General features: G+C 41.3%; 1 protein-coding gene across 1 annotated transcript; it reads left to right on the forward strand.

The window, feature by feature from the left end:
• The first annotated feature begins 268 nt into the window (after positions 1 to 268).
• Positions 269 to 7,213, forward strand: LOC140472981 (NADPH oxidase organizer 1-like). The gene is made up of 8 exons (XM_072567549.1): positions 269 to 394; positions 545 to 625; positions 716 to 791; positions 1,740 to 1,920; positions 2,052 to 2,254; positions 2,890 to 3,003; positions 4,533 to 4,650; positions 5,353 to 7,213. The coding sequence occupies exons 1-8, from the start codon at positions 332 to 334 to the stop codon at positions 6,023 to 6,025; spliced, it is 1,509 nt and encodes a 502-aa protein (XP_072423650.1). The 5' UTR covers positions 269 to 331; the 3' UTR covers positions 6,026 to 7,213.
• Positions 7,214 to 15,850: the final 8,637 nt, after the last annotated feature.

Genomic DNA, 15,850 nt, shown 5'->3' on the forward strand with positions numbered 1-15,850 from the left:
CTGTGAAATTCTCTGCCACAAATTTCTCATTTGATTTGTCTGGTACTGTCCAGAATTGTTTCATATCAACTCTTTGCGCAGCATGTGTCCCCGCCTTGAAACCGAGCACATTTGCATTCCAGGCAGAGTCATGTGCATCACGGAAAAAAACTCCGAAATGACTTTGCACGTCGTGGAATTTCTGGGCGGCTACACTTAGAGATGAGCAAAGTGTGTTGTGAGAGGCAGGGCACTGCCTATAAAACAGAGCTCTGTGCCTGCTGAAAGCTAGAGACCACACAGTCAGCACATTTGTAACCTGGAGAGCTCCGAGCAAGAATCAATCAGCACAATGAGCAAGAGGTTCCCGCTGCAGGTCCGCATTATTGGATTAATGCAACACAAGAAGCTAAAGGTGAGCCACTTTATAATCTGTTCTTATAAAAGGCAGATACCGTAATAAATGTTGTACATTGTTTTCTCTAACATTTTGGACATTCTGCTCTGCATTATTTCTATGTTTTCTACTAATAACTCATTTATTTCTTTTGTTGTTGAATGGCAGACTTATCTTGCATCAGTCCTGTGGTCTGATCAGAATGATGTTATTGTGTACAGGACATTCACAGAGTTTAAGAAACTGCATGTAAGTGGAGCTTCAAACCTGTTAAACAACATGCTTTGCATCGTGTGAAGTGGGTTTTATTTTAAATCTCCCCTCTCTTTTGAATAACAGAAAACCATTGTGAAGAAGTACCCTTTAGAAGCTGGCCGTATTAAAAAGTCAGACCGCATTCTCCCCAAATTCCAAGGTAAGGCGAAAGCAATTTCTTTTTCATAGAATCCCTAGAGTGTGGAAACAGGCCATTTGGCCCAACAAGTCCACCCCGACCCTCTGAAGAGTAATCCACCCAGACCCATTCTCCTACTGCATTAGTCTACACTTCCCCTGACAAATGCACCTAGCCTACACATCTCTGAACAGCATGGGCAATTTAGCATGGCCCATTCACCCTAATCTGCACATCTTTGGACTGTAGGAGGAAACCTGCGCAGGCACAGGGAGAATGTGCAAACGCCACACAGACAATTGCCCCAAGGTTGGAATTGAGCCCCTATCCCTAATCTGTGTGGCAGCAATGCTAACCATTGAGCCCATTTTATTTGTAAAACCTAAAAAGTTAAAAACACAGCAAGATAAACTCAGGCACCTCTTACTCTATATAAAGTCATAGAGTTGTATGACACAGAAACAGATCCTTTATACCAACTTGTTCAAGCTGACCAAGTTCCAGCTTTTCCTCATATCCCTCTAAATCCTTCTTATTGAGCCCCTATCCCTAATCTGTGTGGCAGCAATGCTAACCATTGAGCCCATTTTATTTGTAAAACCTAAAAAGTTAGTACGTTACACAGCAACCATCAGAGGACCCCTTCCACACAGCAAGATAAACTCAGGCACCTCTTACTCTATATAAAGTCATAGAGTTGTATGACACAGAAACAGATCCTTTATACCAACTTGTTCAAGCTGACCAAGTTCCAGCTTTTCCTCATATCCCTCTAAATCCTTCTTATTCATATACCCATCTAGATGCCTTTTAAATTGTTGTAATTGATGACGATTAGTAAAGGAATTTAAAACATTATCTTGAAACATTTCAGACTGGTCTGAAGTATCTTTTAAAAAATAGTCACTGTTTGACTATTAAACCAAAAGCTTTAAAATTCAGAACTTTTTTATGCTGATTCCCTTGCAGATATCTCCAGAAGGGAGAAAAGGCAAGCTCGAGTCAGTAGATCAGTGCTCAGGATCGGAATGCTGCAGGAATATTGTGATCGTTTATTGACATCTTCCACTAAGATCACTGAGGACCGAGATATTGTCCAATTCTTCCTGGCCACTAACAGTGACCTGGCACCGTCCTTTCCGTCAGACAGGTGAGCACACGATGGTGCTGCAAGTGAAATGTTAACACGGTTAGACCACCCACACTCGCATCAGCTCTCAAACTTCCTACGGACGGATCGGTCTTGCCAAACTAACGCTGCAACGGTCTCTCTTGCTCTAGTGTTATTGTCATGCCTTCGGCGGTAGAGAAGAGGAGAGAGACTTTACGGCGTTCTGCCAAAACCGGCGCCCAGTCTATCACCCAGCCTATGGCTTCAGAGAATTACAGGTGCATCGCACCTTATGAAACCAAAGATACCAAGAACAGGCCGTTTAAGGTGCTGGAGGACGAAACCGTCGATGTTATAGCCAAGAACACATCAGGTAACATTTTGGGATGATTGTGATTTGATAGTGAATCTGTTTATTTCATTTTTGAATTCTGAGGTGCGATGTTTGGGATGAGGGTGCCAGAGAGAAGGTTGAACTGAAAAATGAGGGCTTTATTTTTGTCTCTTTTTTTGCACAACTTCATCAAAAATCTATTGAAAGATACCGATACAGCAAAGTGATTCTGTATGTTTTATTTGCAGACAGAGAGAGCTAATTAAGACAAAGCATGTCATATGTTTAATCAAAGATAGAGCTCCATTTGCAGCATTCGCCCTAAGTTTGGGGGATTGAGGGTGGTCTTGTTGTTTCTACGTTCTGGATGAGTGGTGCTAGAAGAGCACAGCAGTTCAGGCAGCATCCTGAACTGCTGTGCTCTTCCAGCACCACTAATCCAGAATCTGGTTTCCAGCATCTGCAGTCATTGTTTTTACCTTGCTGTTTCTACGTAACAGTTCAGCTTCATGAAGCAGTATTGTTGAGATGGTTTCGTAGACCATTCATAATTCCTGAATGTACACCAACAGGATATTGCAAAATTGAATAGCCAATAATAGGCTTATGGTGGGCAAAATTGTTTAATGTGGGGACATCCTTACCCTAATGGTTTTGCTGTCTGTCTCTTCCAGGTTGGTGGCTTGTGGAGAATGAAGAAAAGCAGTTAGCCTGGTTTCCAGCTCCCTATCTCAAAAAATGCCTTTCTTCTGTCAGATCTGGGGACTCATTCATTGAAACATCAGGCAGTAAGTTAATTATTAGACACCATTGGCACCATTCTTAGGATTTAATGTTAAAGCTGCAGTGAGCCATTAATATTGCATCTTAAACATTCTAAGAGCGAAAAAGAATTGCTCCATTGTTCTGATGCGGCACAATTAAATATCATTAGCAAACGATTGCACAAGCTCCAATTATTTTCAATTTCTCAATCCATTGATAATTTATGCTCTGCATTCTTTTGCGCATGATGACTTCTTAAGTAGCTTCTACAAAAACAAATTTGTTGCATATAAATGTCTTTGTTGGCTTGCCATTCGACACTTTGTTAACCCATAATATGCTCGACCTTAAACAGCTCTACGTTTTTAAATCGTGAAATTGTCCGGGGGCCAATTAACATATAACACCAAAATTGGGTGACTTTTTTCCAGAAACCAATTCAGTTTCTGTTTACTTTATTAAAAAGGTTAAATCCAACCACATTAATTTTCTCAGGAAAATATGGCCACGCTTATCATACTCAAATAAAAATTCCAGCGCTTCCAACCCTGCAAGATTGTTTACAGTCAGAAAGAGGTCCTTCAGCCCATTATACCCATACTGGCTGTCTGCAAATAACAGTTCAGCTAGTCATAGAGTCATAGAGAAGTACAGTATGGAAACAGACCCTTCGGTCCAATCGCCCATACCAACCAAACATCCCAACCCAATTTAGTCCCACCTGCCAGCACCCAGCCCATATCCCTCCAAACCTTTCCTATTCATATACCCATCCAAATGCTTTTTAAATGTTGCAATTGTACCAGCCTCTACCACTTCCTCTGGCAGCTCAGTCTTGCAAATATTTCAAATCCAATTTCCTTTTAGAAGTTATATTTGAATAAAGCTCAATCGCATTGTTAGGGAATGCATTCCAGATCCAAGTTGCATGTGGTTATAAAAAATAAATGTTTTCTTTGTGTAGTGTTTGATGTTTTACCATTCACTTCTTAACCTTTCAGAACAGTTATTATGTTCAGACCTCTTTAGATTTAGCATAAATCTCCCTCCAGCCTTCTCATCCCTGAGGAGGACAGCCTTCCTTACTTGCAGGGACCTTCCTTGCAGCCTTAACCAGAGTATTCCTTACTCTGTTCAATCAGCCTACAATCTTTGTAAGTTGTGACCTGACTGTACTGCACGCAAAACTAAACTACTTAGGTGGGTGTGACAATAATAAGTCAAATTAAAAGGACTTGATTTACAATCTATCCCCATCCCTGGAAACGTTTTTGTGCAAATTGTTTTCCATGCTTCCTCAACAGCCTTCAAATACTTTCTAAGGTAGGTACCTGGAACTAGACACAATACTTCAGTTGAGGTTGAACCAATGTTTTGTAAATGTATAATGTAACATATAATTTGGTAAAACAGAATAAGAAAAATTGAACCAAGCTCCCCATTTTCCAGAATGGTTGGAGTCCTTTTTTTGTGTAGTGGCGTTTTAATCAATATTTAGCAATATTAATGTGAAATATTTATTTTCGTTTTGTTTTTCCTTTTATAAATTTAGAGAGCCAATATTATGCTGTTAAAAGCTATGAAAAGAAAAACGAAGATGAACTATCCATGCACGTGGGTGTTATAGTTGATGTCTTGAAAAAGTCCAGTGATGGATGGTGGTTTATTAGGTATGTCCTTCTGTATTGTTGAACAATTGTTCCTTAATCAGTAGGTCCAAATAGCTAATGGCGTATGGCAGCTACAATTTAGGATCTTACATCAAAATCAGTCAGATTCTCAATATCACAAAAACTCTGTCTTAAATCTGAAACACGATTTGAACATCTCAATGGTTAAGATTCGATTCCCTACAGTGCGGAAACAAGCCCTCTGGCCCAACAAGTCCACACCGACCCTCCGAAGAGTAATCCACGCAGACCCAATTCCCTCTGACTAATGCACCTAACACAATGGGCAATTTAACACAGCCAGTTCACCTAACCTGCACATCTTTGGATTGTGGGAGGAAACCGGAGCACCCGCAGACACAGGGAGAATGTGTAAACTCCACGCAGGCAGTTGCCCGAGGCTGGAACCAAACCTGGGACCCTGGTGCTGTGAGGCAGCAGTGCTAACCACTGAGCCACCGTGCCGCCAAGTGTTAAATGCCATTTACTTTCTGTTTCAAGAGCAACTTTCTTTTATCAAAAATTAGCAAAACAAGGGATGAGAGAAAGGGCTTTAAAACATTTGTTAATTACCAGAGAATTAAATCTAAATATATTGCATTCAGCATAAGTAGAATTGCAAGGAACGATATGAATTGTTGTGTGCATTCTGGAACCAGCAAAGCAATGTGGAGACTAATTTGTCATTTTGTTGTTTAATAGGTATGATGGTCAGTCTGGGTATGTCCCATCGGTCTATCTGCAGCCATACAAAAACCCTCATTCGAAATTACAGATTCTAACCAAGCCGGTCAGATGTGCTTCCACTCCAGATCTCACTATCACTGTTGACAATTCATCTGTGCTCTCAAGTGTTGAAAAGCAGAAGTTGCGGAGAAGCCAAGACAGTTCCCCCACAAAAACCACCGGTGTCACTCTTAAACTGCAAAGGCAAAAATCAAAGTCTTCCACCTACTTGCCAGATGAAAACCTATCGGAAGGTGAATTGAGCCTCCCCAACTCAGACGAGTCAGATAGCAGGTCAGAAAGCTTGTGTGATGATAGTTCAGACAAGTCAGAGTCGACTGAGAATGACAGTTTGCCAGATAGTTACCACGTCCTTAAAGGCTCCGATAATGTAGCAAGACTATTTGAGAACCTAACTGTGTCTGCTGAGACCATGTCCAAGAACGATTCGGGAGTGGAAAACATGGATTTGAGTGACAGCCCTGATGCTTCAGCGAATGTGGAAGTCCCTGCTACAGACATGACTCCCAGAATACCTCCAAGGCCACATCGCCAAGAAATACTGTCAAGGTGCACCACCTTCACCAAGAACATGGTTCTGCGGTCTCAAAATCTTCCCACCTTCCAAAGTTACATAACAGAACCTTAGGTTGCTCAACCAAAGTATTGCTGAGGAAGAAATGTTTTGTTTCGTTTTTACCTAAACAATATTTGAAATAGTATGCAGAAGCTGCAGATTTTGTACAATTTATTTGAGGGAAATATAGGTAGTGAGCGTTAGTTTTTCGGTTCATGTTGCTGAATGTATTCAACTGCCACTCAGCAGAATAGATATGTTAATCCATAATAAGGGTCACAAAACATACTAATTACTCTTTGACTTTGTGGAAAATTCCTTCAATTGGACTCTGTTGAACTAGCCTATTTTTTTAATAATGAGAGAGTGACACCAGGATTGACTAGGGGAGTGCTAATTTTCAGCACATCCTAAATGACAATCATGTAAATAACAATTAATTATGTTTCATTAATAAATCAATATTTAATAATTTTAAAATATATTAAAATACTAATTTTGGGATATACTGAAGTGAAACCCGTTCGGCTTGAAATGTTTTTAACGCGATGCGATAATGAAGATAGTCATTGGTTTAAGAGCTTGCTGGTTGTTAATTTTATTAATAACTCTGGCTGCCTTTGAGGCATCCAAATCAAATTACATTGTCATAAGTCTGTAATCCAGTCCCAGACTAATGTGATTGTTTTTTGATCGCCATCTCTGTTATAACAAAATCACTGCAGTGCGGTTTACTGTCAACTATCAACTTTTCAGAGCAATTCTGGACAGCCAGCAAAGCTAACATACCAATTTAACAAAAAAGAAAAGCCTTGCTAAAGGATCACAGGTTGAAAAGAAGGGCTTCTTCAGTTATTGCTGAACCTTGTGTCATTATACACTCTTCAAGGAAAGAGACTCAAGTTTATCTGGTCAACCACCATACTGCCCAGGTGTCCAAGAAAATCAAAACATCATGCTCTAATTTAGCAAGTGGTTCTTCTATTCAAATTTGAGCAAGTTGTATTTTCCATAATGGAATAAAAAAGCTGTTTTGTCTTTGCACAGCAATAGCTTATATTAAGAAATGTAACCAGGTGTTTTTGAGATGTGGAATGGTACAATAACTGCAGTAGAAATGTATCAGGAATCATGTCCCTTGCTTTCAGGTAAACAGCTGGTTTTCTGGTTCAGCTATATTTGCTGTTTATTTCCTTTGCAAATGATTCTGTACTTTTGGGTTATGCAAAATTATAATAAACATTTATGTATTTTAAAATAGATGGTGTATATGGATATTTTCATTTGCAGAGACAAAGCATATTCATATTTGTGGTTTCTATTGGAAAAAGAACTGCCTCTGCCACACAATTTCCTTAATCGACTGAGTATACTCACTTGACTGATAAGAATATCATGTTCCAATCCAGGCCATGGTATTGTGTTAAATTAAGTCACATTCAGATCAATCGTGATCTTTTGAAATGGCAGAACAGGTGTAGAATCCCTGCAGTGTGGAAGCAGGCCATTCAGCCTATTAAGTGTATGCTAACCCACTTAAGAGCTTCCCATCCAGACCCAAACCCCTTACCCTATAATCCTGCATTTCCCATGGCCTAATCCACCTAGCCTGCACATCCCAAGACATTTTGAGTATGGTCAATCCAAGCAACCTGCATATCTTTGGACTGCAGGAGGAAACTGGAGCAGCCAAAGGGAATCCAGGCAGTCACCCAAGGCTGGAATCAAACCCAGATCCCTGGTACTCTGAGGCTGCAGTCCTAACCACTGAGCCACCGTGCGTGGATGTTTAGCTTGTAGCTCTGTGATAGCCTCAAAATTGTACCTGCCAACTTCAATCTGCAAATACCCAAAGGGAGGTAAAAGCTTCACTAGATTCTTGAACCAGGAGCCTAGCCAATATTCAAGGGACCAAAGCTCGAATCCTGCCACAGCAGATGGTAGAACTTAAATTTGAGAAATATCTGCAATTAAGAGTCTAATGATGACTATGTGACAAACCGTTGTCAAAAGTCCATCTGGTTCAATAAATGCCCTGCCTTACAGAAGGAATCTGCTGGCCGTACCTGCATGTGACTCCAGACCCTCAGCGATGTGGTTGACTCCAAGCTGTACACAGGGATGGACAATAAATGTTGGCCTACTCAATGATACCTGTATTCTATAAATGATTTGAGTCATAGAGATATACAGCATGGAAACAGACACTTTGGACCAACTCGCCCATGACGACCAGATATCCTAAATCAATCTAGTTCCCATTTGCCAGCACTTGGCCCATATCCCTCTAAACCCTTCCTATTCCTATACCCATCTAGATGCCTTTTAAGTGCTGTAATTGTGCCAGTCTCCACCACTTCATCTGGCAGCTAATTCCATACATGCACCACCCTCTGTGTGAAAATTTTACCCCTTAGGTTCTTTTTATATCTTTTCCCCTCTCCCCCTAAACCTATGCCGTCTAGTTCTGGACTCCCCCACCCCAGGGGAAAAGACCTTGTCTATTTATCCTATCCATGTCCCTCATGATTTTATAAACTTCTACAAGGTCACCCCTCAGCCTCTGACACTTCGGGGAGAACAGCCCCAAGCCTATTCAGCCTCTCCCTGTAGCTCAAACCTTCCAACCCTGGCAACATCCTTATAAATCTTTTCTGAACCCTTTCAGGTTTCACAAGAGGAAGAAGATTAGAATTGCACACAATATGCCAAAAGTGGCCAAACCAATGTCCTATACAACCACAACATGACCTCCCAACTCCTATTCTCAATGTTCTGACCAATAAAGGAAAGCATGCCAAACGCCTTCTTGACTATCTTATCTACCTATGTCTCTACTTTCAAGGAGCTATGAACCTGCACTCCAAGGTCTCTTTGTTCAGCAACACTCCCTAGGATCTTACCATTAAGTCCTGCTCTGATTTGCTTTTCCAAAATGTAGAACCCCGCATTTATAACAGCCCATGATTAAAAAGCTGCCCAATAAGTTAACTGAGATTTTTAAAAAGTGGACATTCACACACAATTTTCACTGCAGCATGCAATCAATGTATGAATTTAATAGTTGACCAATGTCCAGCTCTTGTCTCCCAGTTACAGGAAGGATACTATGAAGCTGGAGAGGGTTCGGAACAGGTTTACCAGGATGTTGTCCACGGATGCTGCCTGGCCTGCTGTATTTTTCCAGCACCACACTTTTCAGCTCTGGTCTCCAGCATCTGCAGTCCTCACTTTCTCCTGGTATGGAAGGTTGTAAAGAAAGGCTGAACAGGCTTATTTCACTAGAGCATTGGAAGTTGAGAGGTGACTGTATAGAACTTTATAAAATACAGTCAATTCTGCTATAGTGCGCGTTTCTTCAATGCGAATTGGCTAAATTGTGATGAAAGAATCTAGACCATTATTTGTGGACTGCAACCTTTCCTTATCTGTATTGGCTATAACGCAATTCTGGCTCAATTGATTTAAATGCTGCTGCTATTGTGTGATTTTCTTATAACGTGGATTACATGGGAACGCAACTATAGATAGGATGGGGGATTTCAAGGCACATTTTTAAGGTGAGAGGAGAGAGAGAGAGAGAGATTTAAAATAAGACATTGGGGACAATACTTTTACGCAGAGTATGGTTCGTGTGTGGAATGAACTTCCTGAGGAAGTGATGCATGTGGGCACAGTTACAATGTTTAAAAGACATTTGGATAGATGTGTGAATAGGGTAGATATTTGGAGGGATATGGGCCAGGAAGAGGCAGTTCAGTTTGGGATTATGCTCGGCATTGTCAGGTTGGGCTGAGGGGTCTGTTTCCGTGCTGTATGACTCTATCAATAGTCATCCTGCTGATCTTTCTCATGACAGCACCACACCAAACATGCTACTGATTGACAGACTGCTCAGCAGGAGGCGCAAGTTTAAGCAAGGCCACCACAAGCTAAAACCACAGTGTATGTTGTGTGGTGTGGCTCAATGGATAGCACCCTCTCCATTGCTTTAGGAGAGTCATGGGATCAGGTGGCACCCCAGGATCTGAACACAGCGATCTGACATGATGCTATGGTAAGGCGGAACTGCTGGACTATTGCAGATGTTACCTTCCTGTTAAAATGTCAATGTGTCTACCTTCTTAGGTGTACATAATGGATGGTATTATGTTAAAGAAGGATGTGGGTATTACCAATGGCAAGTTCTTATTCCTCAATCAGTACCAGCTAATCTGATGATGATATGATCATCATTACATTGTTATTTGTGGGAGCCTGTGATGTGGAAATTGTTCATTGCTTTTGCATTATAGTTGTGACTACATTTTAAAACTTTTTATTATAATATATTTTTATTAAGAAAAAATAGATTTTTAAATATTACAACAAATACAAAATAATGCAATTCAAAACAGTACAAAAATAGTACAAAATTAAACCCAAATAATAATTTAAAAAATATTCCCCAACCCACCCTCCTACACAAATGCATAAACATATATAGAGAAGTATAAAATTTTAAAAAAACCTAAACTAGCTATTTAACTAAATAAATAAATACCTAACAACAAACAAATAAATAGTAATAACTCAGCCCAGCCAAACAAAACATTCATACATTCACAGTTCCTCCTCCCTGGATATTGAACTCATGAAACACAATCGTTACGGCTATATAAAAGCCCTTGTTAGTGTGGCAGCTAAATCGGTGTCCAGGTATTTCAAAAAGGGTTGCCATGTCTTGTACAAATTCTCAGTTTTGTGGTGTACCATATTTGTGAGAAAATCCAGGGGAATATGCTCCATAACAATCTTCTGCCAACCTGATAGGCCTGGGGGCTTTCGGATATCCAACCTAGCAAGATATTCTTCCTTGCACAGAGCCTAAGAATATTGAAAAGTGTTTTCTTATGCGCTTCTGCAGGAAATGCAATGGGTAGGCCCAAAAGGAGAGAAATAGGGTCCTTCTCCACTCCTACACCTAAAATCCTCTCCATTGCACACGCCACAGCACTCCAATATGTTTGAGCCTGTCACAAGACCAAAGACAATGGGTAAGAGTACCCATACAGACCTTGCACTTGGGACATGCTGAAGATACCCCTGGCTTAAATTTTGACAAACGGTCTGGGGCTAAGTGGACCCTGTGGAAAATCTTCAACTGTAAAGCATGGGTCCTATTGCAAATTGTTATCTTCCTTGCATTCTCCAAACTGTCCTCCCATGCCTCTGAACAAATTTCAACACCCAGCTCTCTTTCCCACATCTTGCAGAGTCGATCAGACTCATCTGAGGTGGCACCCCCCAATTGGTGATATAAAGTACTGACAGAGAGTGTACTCTTAGCCCTTAGAACCCCTCTTTCTATGTCAGATTTGTAGAGATCTGTCAAAAGTGTGGTCTTTTTTTGAATAAAATCCCTAACTTGAAAAAAACGAAAGAGGTCTCTATTAGGTAACTCGTACTTCCGTACTAACTGATCGAAGGACATCATTATGTCTCCCTCAAATAAATCACCCATGCAAGATATACCCTTAGCTGCCCAACATTTAAATCCTGAATCTATCATACCCAGTTGAAAACCCAGCATTCCCACTAAAGGTGTAAACAAAGATGTTTTGCCAATATTACCTTCCCTCTGCCAAATTGCCCTCCATGCTGTAACAGTATTGATGACTATTGGGTTATGGCAATATTCCCTAACTGTCCTCACCTTGCCCAAAAACAGCAAACTGGTAAGGGGGCACTTTGCCTGGGGGGCTTCGATATCTAGCCATATTTAAAAAGGGTCCCCACAAACCCAATCACTTATGTAGGTCAAAAGTGAGCTTAATTGGTCATTTTTAATGTCCGGAAGGTCTACTCCCCACAATCTGTGAGGCAACTGCAGTTTGGCTAATTTAATGAGGGGCTGTTTACGGTGCCAGATAAAGGAGCTGAACCAACCGTTCAGTCTCCTGAGTGTTTGTTTATTGAAAATCAGGGGGAGCACCTGTATAGGGTATAGCAAATGAGAATATTCATCTTAATAAATGCTATCCGACCCAACCATGAGACTGGAAGTGCCTCCCATCCTTGGAGATCTTGTTTAATTTTTTCAAATGATTGAGTAAAATTAGCTTTGAACAGCCAATCCAGAACTGGAGTAATGAATATGCCCAAATACACAAAACCCCGCTGTGACCACCTAAACGGGAATCTATAGTCACTCTCAAGGGCCAACTCTTTCGTAAGACCACCCATAGACATAGCCTCTGATTTAGCAAAATTAATCTTATACCCTGAAAAAGCACCAAACACGTGAATGCATTGTATCAGGCAAGGCACTGAGACTGCTGGATTTGTCAAGAAAATTAGAACATCGTCTGCATACAGCGAGATCTTATGTAATTTTGACCCCACTTCTGGAGCTGATATATTGAGATCCCCATGAATGGCCTCTGCCAACGGTTCAATCACCAACGTAAAAAGTAATGGTGAAAGGGGACAGCCCTGCCGGCTGCCCCTAGAAATATTAAAATTGTTTGATCGTACCCCATTGGTAATGACCACCGCGAGAGGCACACCATACAGAACCTTTACCCATCTTATGAAAACTTCACCCAGACCAAACCGGTCTAGAGTATAGAAAAGGTACGGCCACTCAATTCAGTCAAATGCCTTCTCTGCATCTAAAGAAATCACCAATCCCTGTATTGACTGCTGTTGGCACGCTTGAATTACGTTAAGCAGCCTCCTAACATTATTGGAGGATCTGCGACCCTTTATGAAGCCCGTCTGATCCTCTTTAATAGTAGAGGGTAACACAGTCTCCAGCCTTAACGCAAGAGCCTTAGAGAGATCTTAAAATCCACATTTAAGAGCGAGATGGGCCTGTATGAAGCACAGTCTTCTGGATCTTTCCCTTTTATAAGGATAAGTGAAATATTGGCTTCTCTCAGAGATAGTGGGAGACAATCATGACTGTATGAATCATTAAACATATTCAGCATCGGGCCTGACAGTATACTTATAAAATCCTTATAGAATTCACTGCGCCTTTCCACTCTGAAGCTGCCTCACAGCTTCCTGCACTTCTTGCTCTGATAATGGGGCATTGAGAAAGGACTGTTGTTCGGGAGTCACACCTGGGAGCTTCAGATCTCTAAAAAAGGATTCCATTTTGGCTTGCCCCTCCTCACAATTCTCAGACTGATATAACTTAGAGTAGAATCTCTGGAACGCCACATTAATCTTTTTAGAATCACATGTTAGGTTCCCAGACCCTTCCCTAATCACTATAATGGTTTGTGGGGCACTTCTCTTTCTGGCAAGGTATGCTAAGTATTTGCCTGGCTTGTCACCATGCTCATATAACCTTTGCTTTACAAAGGCCAGCTCCTTCTTTGCCATCTGCGTGAGCACGGAATTTAGTGCAGACCGCAGTGCCATAATCCTCTGTAGTTTGACCAATGAGGGTCTGTCAAAATAGGCCTTCTCAGCTGCCTTCAACCGTGCTTCAAGGAGACGTTGTTGCTCACTCTTCTGCCACTTCTTACTGGTTGAATATGAAATAACTAACCCCTGGCATAAGCTTTGGCAGTTTCCCAGAGAACAGATGCGCTATCAACCGAACCTATGTTGATGTCGAGGAATGCCCGAAATTCCCTAGAGAAATACTCCACAAACTTATTGTCCATGAGAATAAAGGGGTCTATTCGCCAGTACCTTGAATCCACTGAAACATCCTGAACCTTAACCATAAGGTACACTGGAGCATGATCAGAGGTGGCAATATTACCAATTGTACAGAATGCCACCAGGTTACCACAGGGGTCAGAAAAATATCAATCCTCATATGACATCTATGCGGATTGGAGAAAAACGTGAAATCCCTACTTCAGGGTGGAGACACCTCCAGGCGTCCACCAACCCTAATTCCACACACAAACCCAATAACTGTTTAGTTTGTGCAGAGGGTATCAAGGGACCTTTAGGCAACCTGTCTACATGAGGCAGTTAAAATCTCCCCCTATAATGATGTGCCGAGACTTGAGACTCATCAGTTTAGAAAAAGCATCTACCAAGAATTTAAGAGGATGAGCTGGGGGACAATAAACATTTAAAATGCCATAATCTTCCCCATTTACCAAGGCTTTAAGAATTACAAACCTCCCGTGTGTGTCTTTAACACATTCCAACAATTTAAATGAGAGATTTTTCCCAACCAATATAGCCACTCCCCTACTTCAGGTATTAAATTATGAAAAATAAACTCAGTCAAAGTCATTCTGCTGTAATTTCAGATGCTCCTTGTCATCCAAATGTGTCTCCTGTAACAAAGCAATATTCGCCTTCTCCTTTCTAAGACTCAAGAGTACCTTCTTCCTCTTAATGGGTGAGTGACTTCCTTTGATATTCCAGGTACACCATTTAATCAAGATTAGCCATAATCTTCTGCAATTACATTTAAATTCCACAAAGAAGGAACCCGAACCACAAATTGCTGAGCCTTAGTGTCGCATGATCCACCAAATATAAAAACTACATAAACTAAAACCACTACATTTAACAAACATACAAAATTATTAAAAACAAAAAAACAACAAAAACCAGATGACAAACCGACATATAAAGCGCCAATAGCGCTGAGTAGGGGAACTCACCCCTGCCCGGAAGGGTCAGCTACCCATCCCGAACTGCCCATAAATTGGCACCTAATCATCTCAACCACCTTCACTTCTCTCAGCTAGAGCCGCATCGCAAGCACAAGCTAAAAATATTAAACACCCCATAAAATATCAATATCAATAAAAAAACATTCTTTTATAACAAAAAAGGGAACTTAGAAATTTAAAATGTACATCTTAACCACCGCCAGACATAGTTTGAACCAAATTATTATCAATAGAGGAAAAAAAAGGGGGAAGAACAAAGCTCTAACCGGATTTCCTCCATTTCTTTTACAGAATGATAAACGCATAACCAAGCAACAATATTTATACATACTACAATTGTTTAAATTAGGTTAGTTTGTCCACAAAGTCTCTTGCCTTCTCTGATGTGTTAAAGAGATGCATGGGTCCATCTAAGGTGATCCGAAGCACTGCCGGATATCTCAGGGAGTACTGAATCCCAAGCTCCCTCAGTCTTCTCTTGACACCATCATTCGATTTTCGTTTCTGGATCACCGCCATTGAAAAGTCCTAAAAAAACATGATCTTAGACCCTTCGTAAATTAGGGCCTTTGGATCCTTAACCCTGGAGTCTGGGAGCCTCCATGACTCTCTCCTTATCCCAGTAATGATGGAACTGCACCAGGAAAGAACGAGGGCATTGACCCAGAACCGACCTCCGTGCTGCGATCCAGTGAGCCCCCTCTATCTTCAATCCTCTCATGCCAGTCTCCAAGTCAAGGAATTTTGGAAGCCAATCTTCAACAAACTCCGCAGGCCGCTCACCTTCCTTACCCTCAGGCAGACCGATGATCTGAATGTTTTTTTCCTCCTGCCTCTGTTTTCAAGATCATCCACTTGGTCACACAAATTACGAACCTGCGTCTTCAGGGCTTGGATCTCATCCTTGAATGAACTGGCATCAGCTTCCACCATTGTTACCCTGTGCTCCACCTCATCCGTCCTCTTCTCCAGGTCTCCCGGCTTCTGCAGCATGAGAGAGACTGGAGCCAGCTTCTCTTCAATTTGTTTCCCCAACATCTCGCGAGATTTCGAGAGCTGGTTCACCAGGTCCTGGAGAGTAATCGGCTCCGAGGCTGCTGCAGGCTGAGCTGCAGGCCCGGCCTCAGATGCTCCTCCTCCCTTTTTAGGCATTTCTGGACAGCTGAAATTACAGGTCAGTCAATTTTTAAATGTTTCTTGGGGCTCCACAATCTTTCCAATGCCCCAAGAAATCCTGATGATCTGGGTTGGGTGGGTT

Source organism: Chiloscyllium punctatum, unplaced genomic scaffold (genome assembly GCF_047496795.1).
Source record: "Chiloscyllium punctatum isolate Juve2018m unplaced genomic scaffold, sChiPun1.3 scaffold_486, whole genome shotgun sequence".
NCBI lineage: Eukaryota > Metazoa > Chordata > Chondrichthyes > Orectolobiformes > Hemiscylliidae > Chiloscyllium > Chiloscyllium punctatum.

Excerpts from the sequence above, each read along its gene's own strand:
- LOC140472981 (XM_072567549.1), top strand. The coding sequence starts at position 332 with ATGAGCAAGAGGTTCCCGCTGCAGGTCCGCATTATTGGATTAATGCAA. Across the intron at positions 1,921-2,051 it reads CCGTCCTTTCCGTCAGACAG|TGTTATTGTCATGCCTTCGG; the intron begins GTGAGCACACGA and ends CTCTTGCTCTAG. Across the intron at positions 3,004-4,532 it reads ATTCATTGAAACATCAGGCA|AGAGCCAATATTATGCTGTT; the intron begins GTAAGTTAATTA and ends TTATAAATTTAG.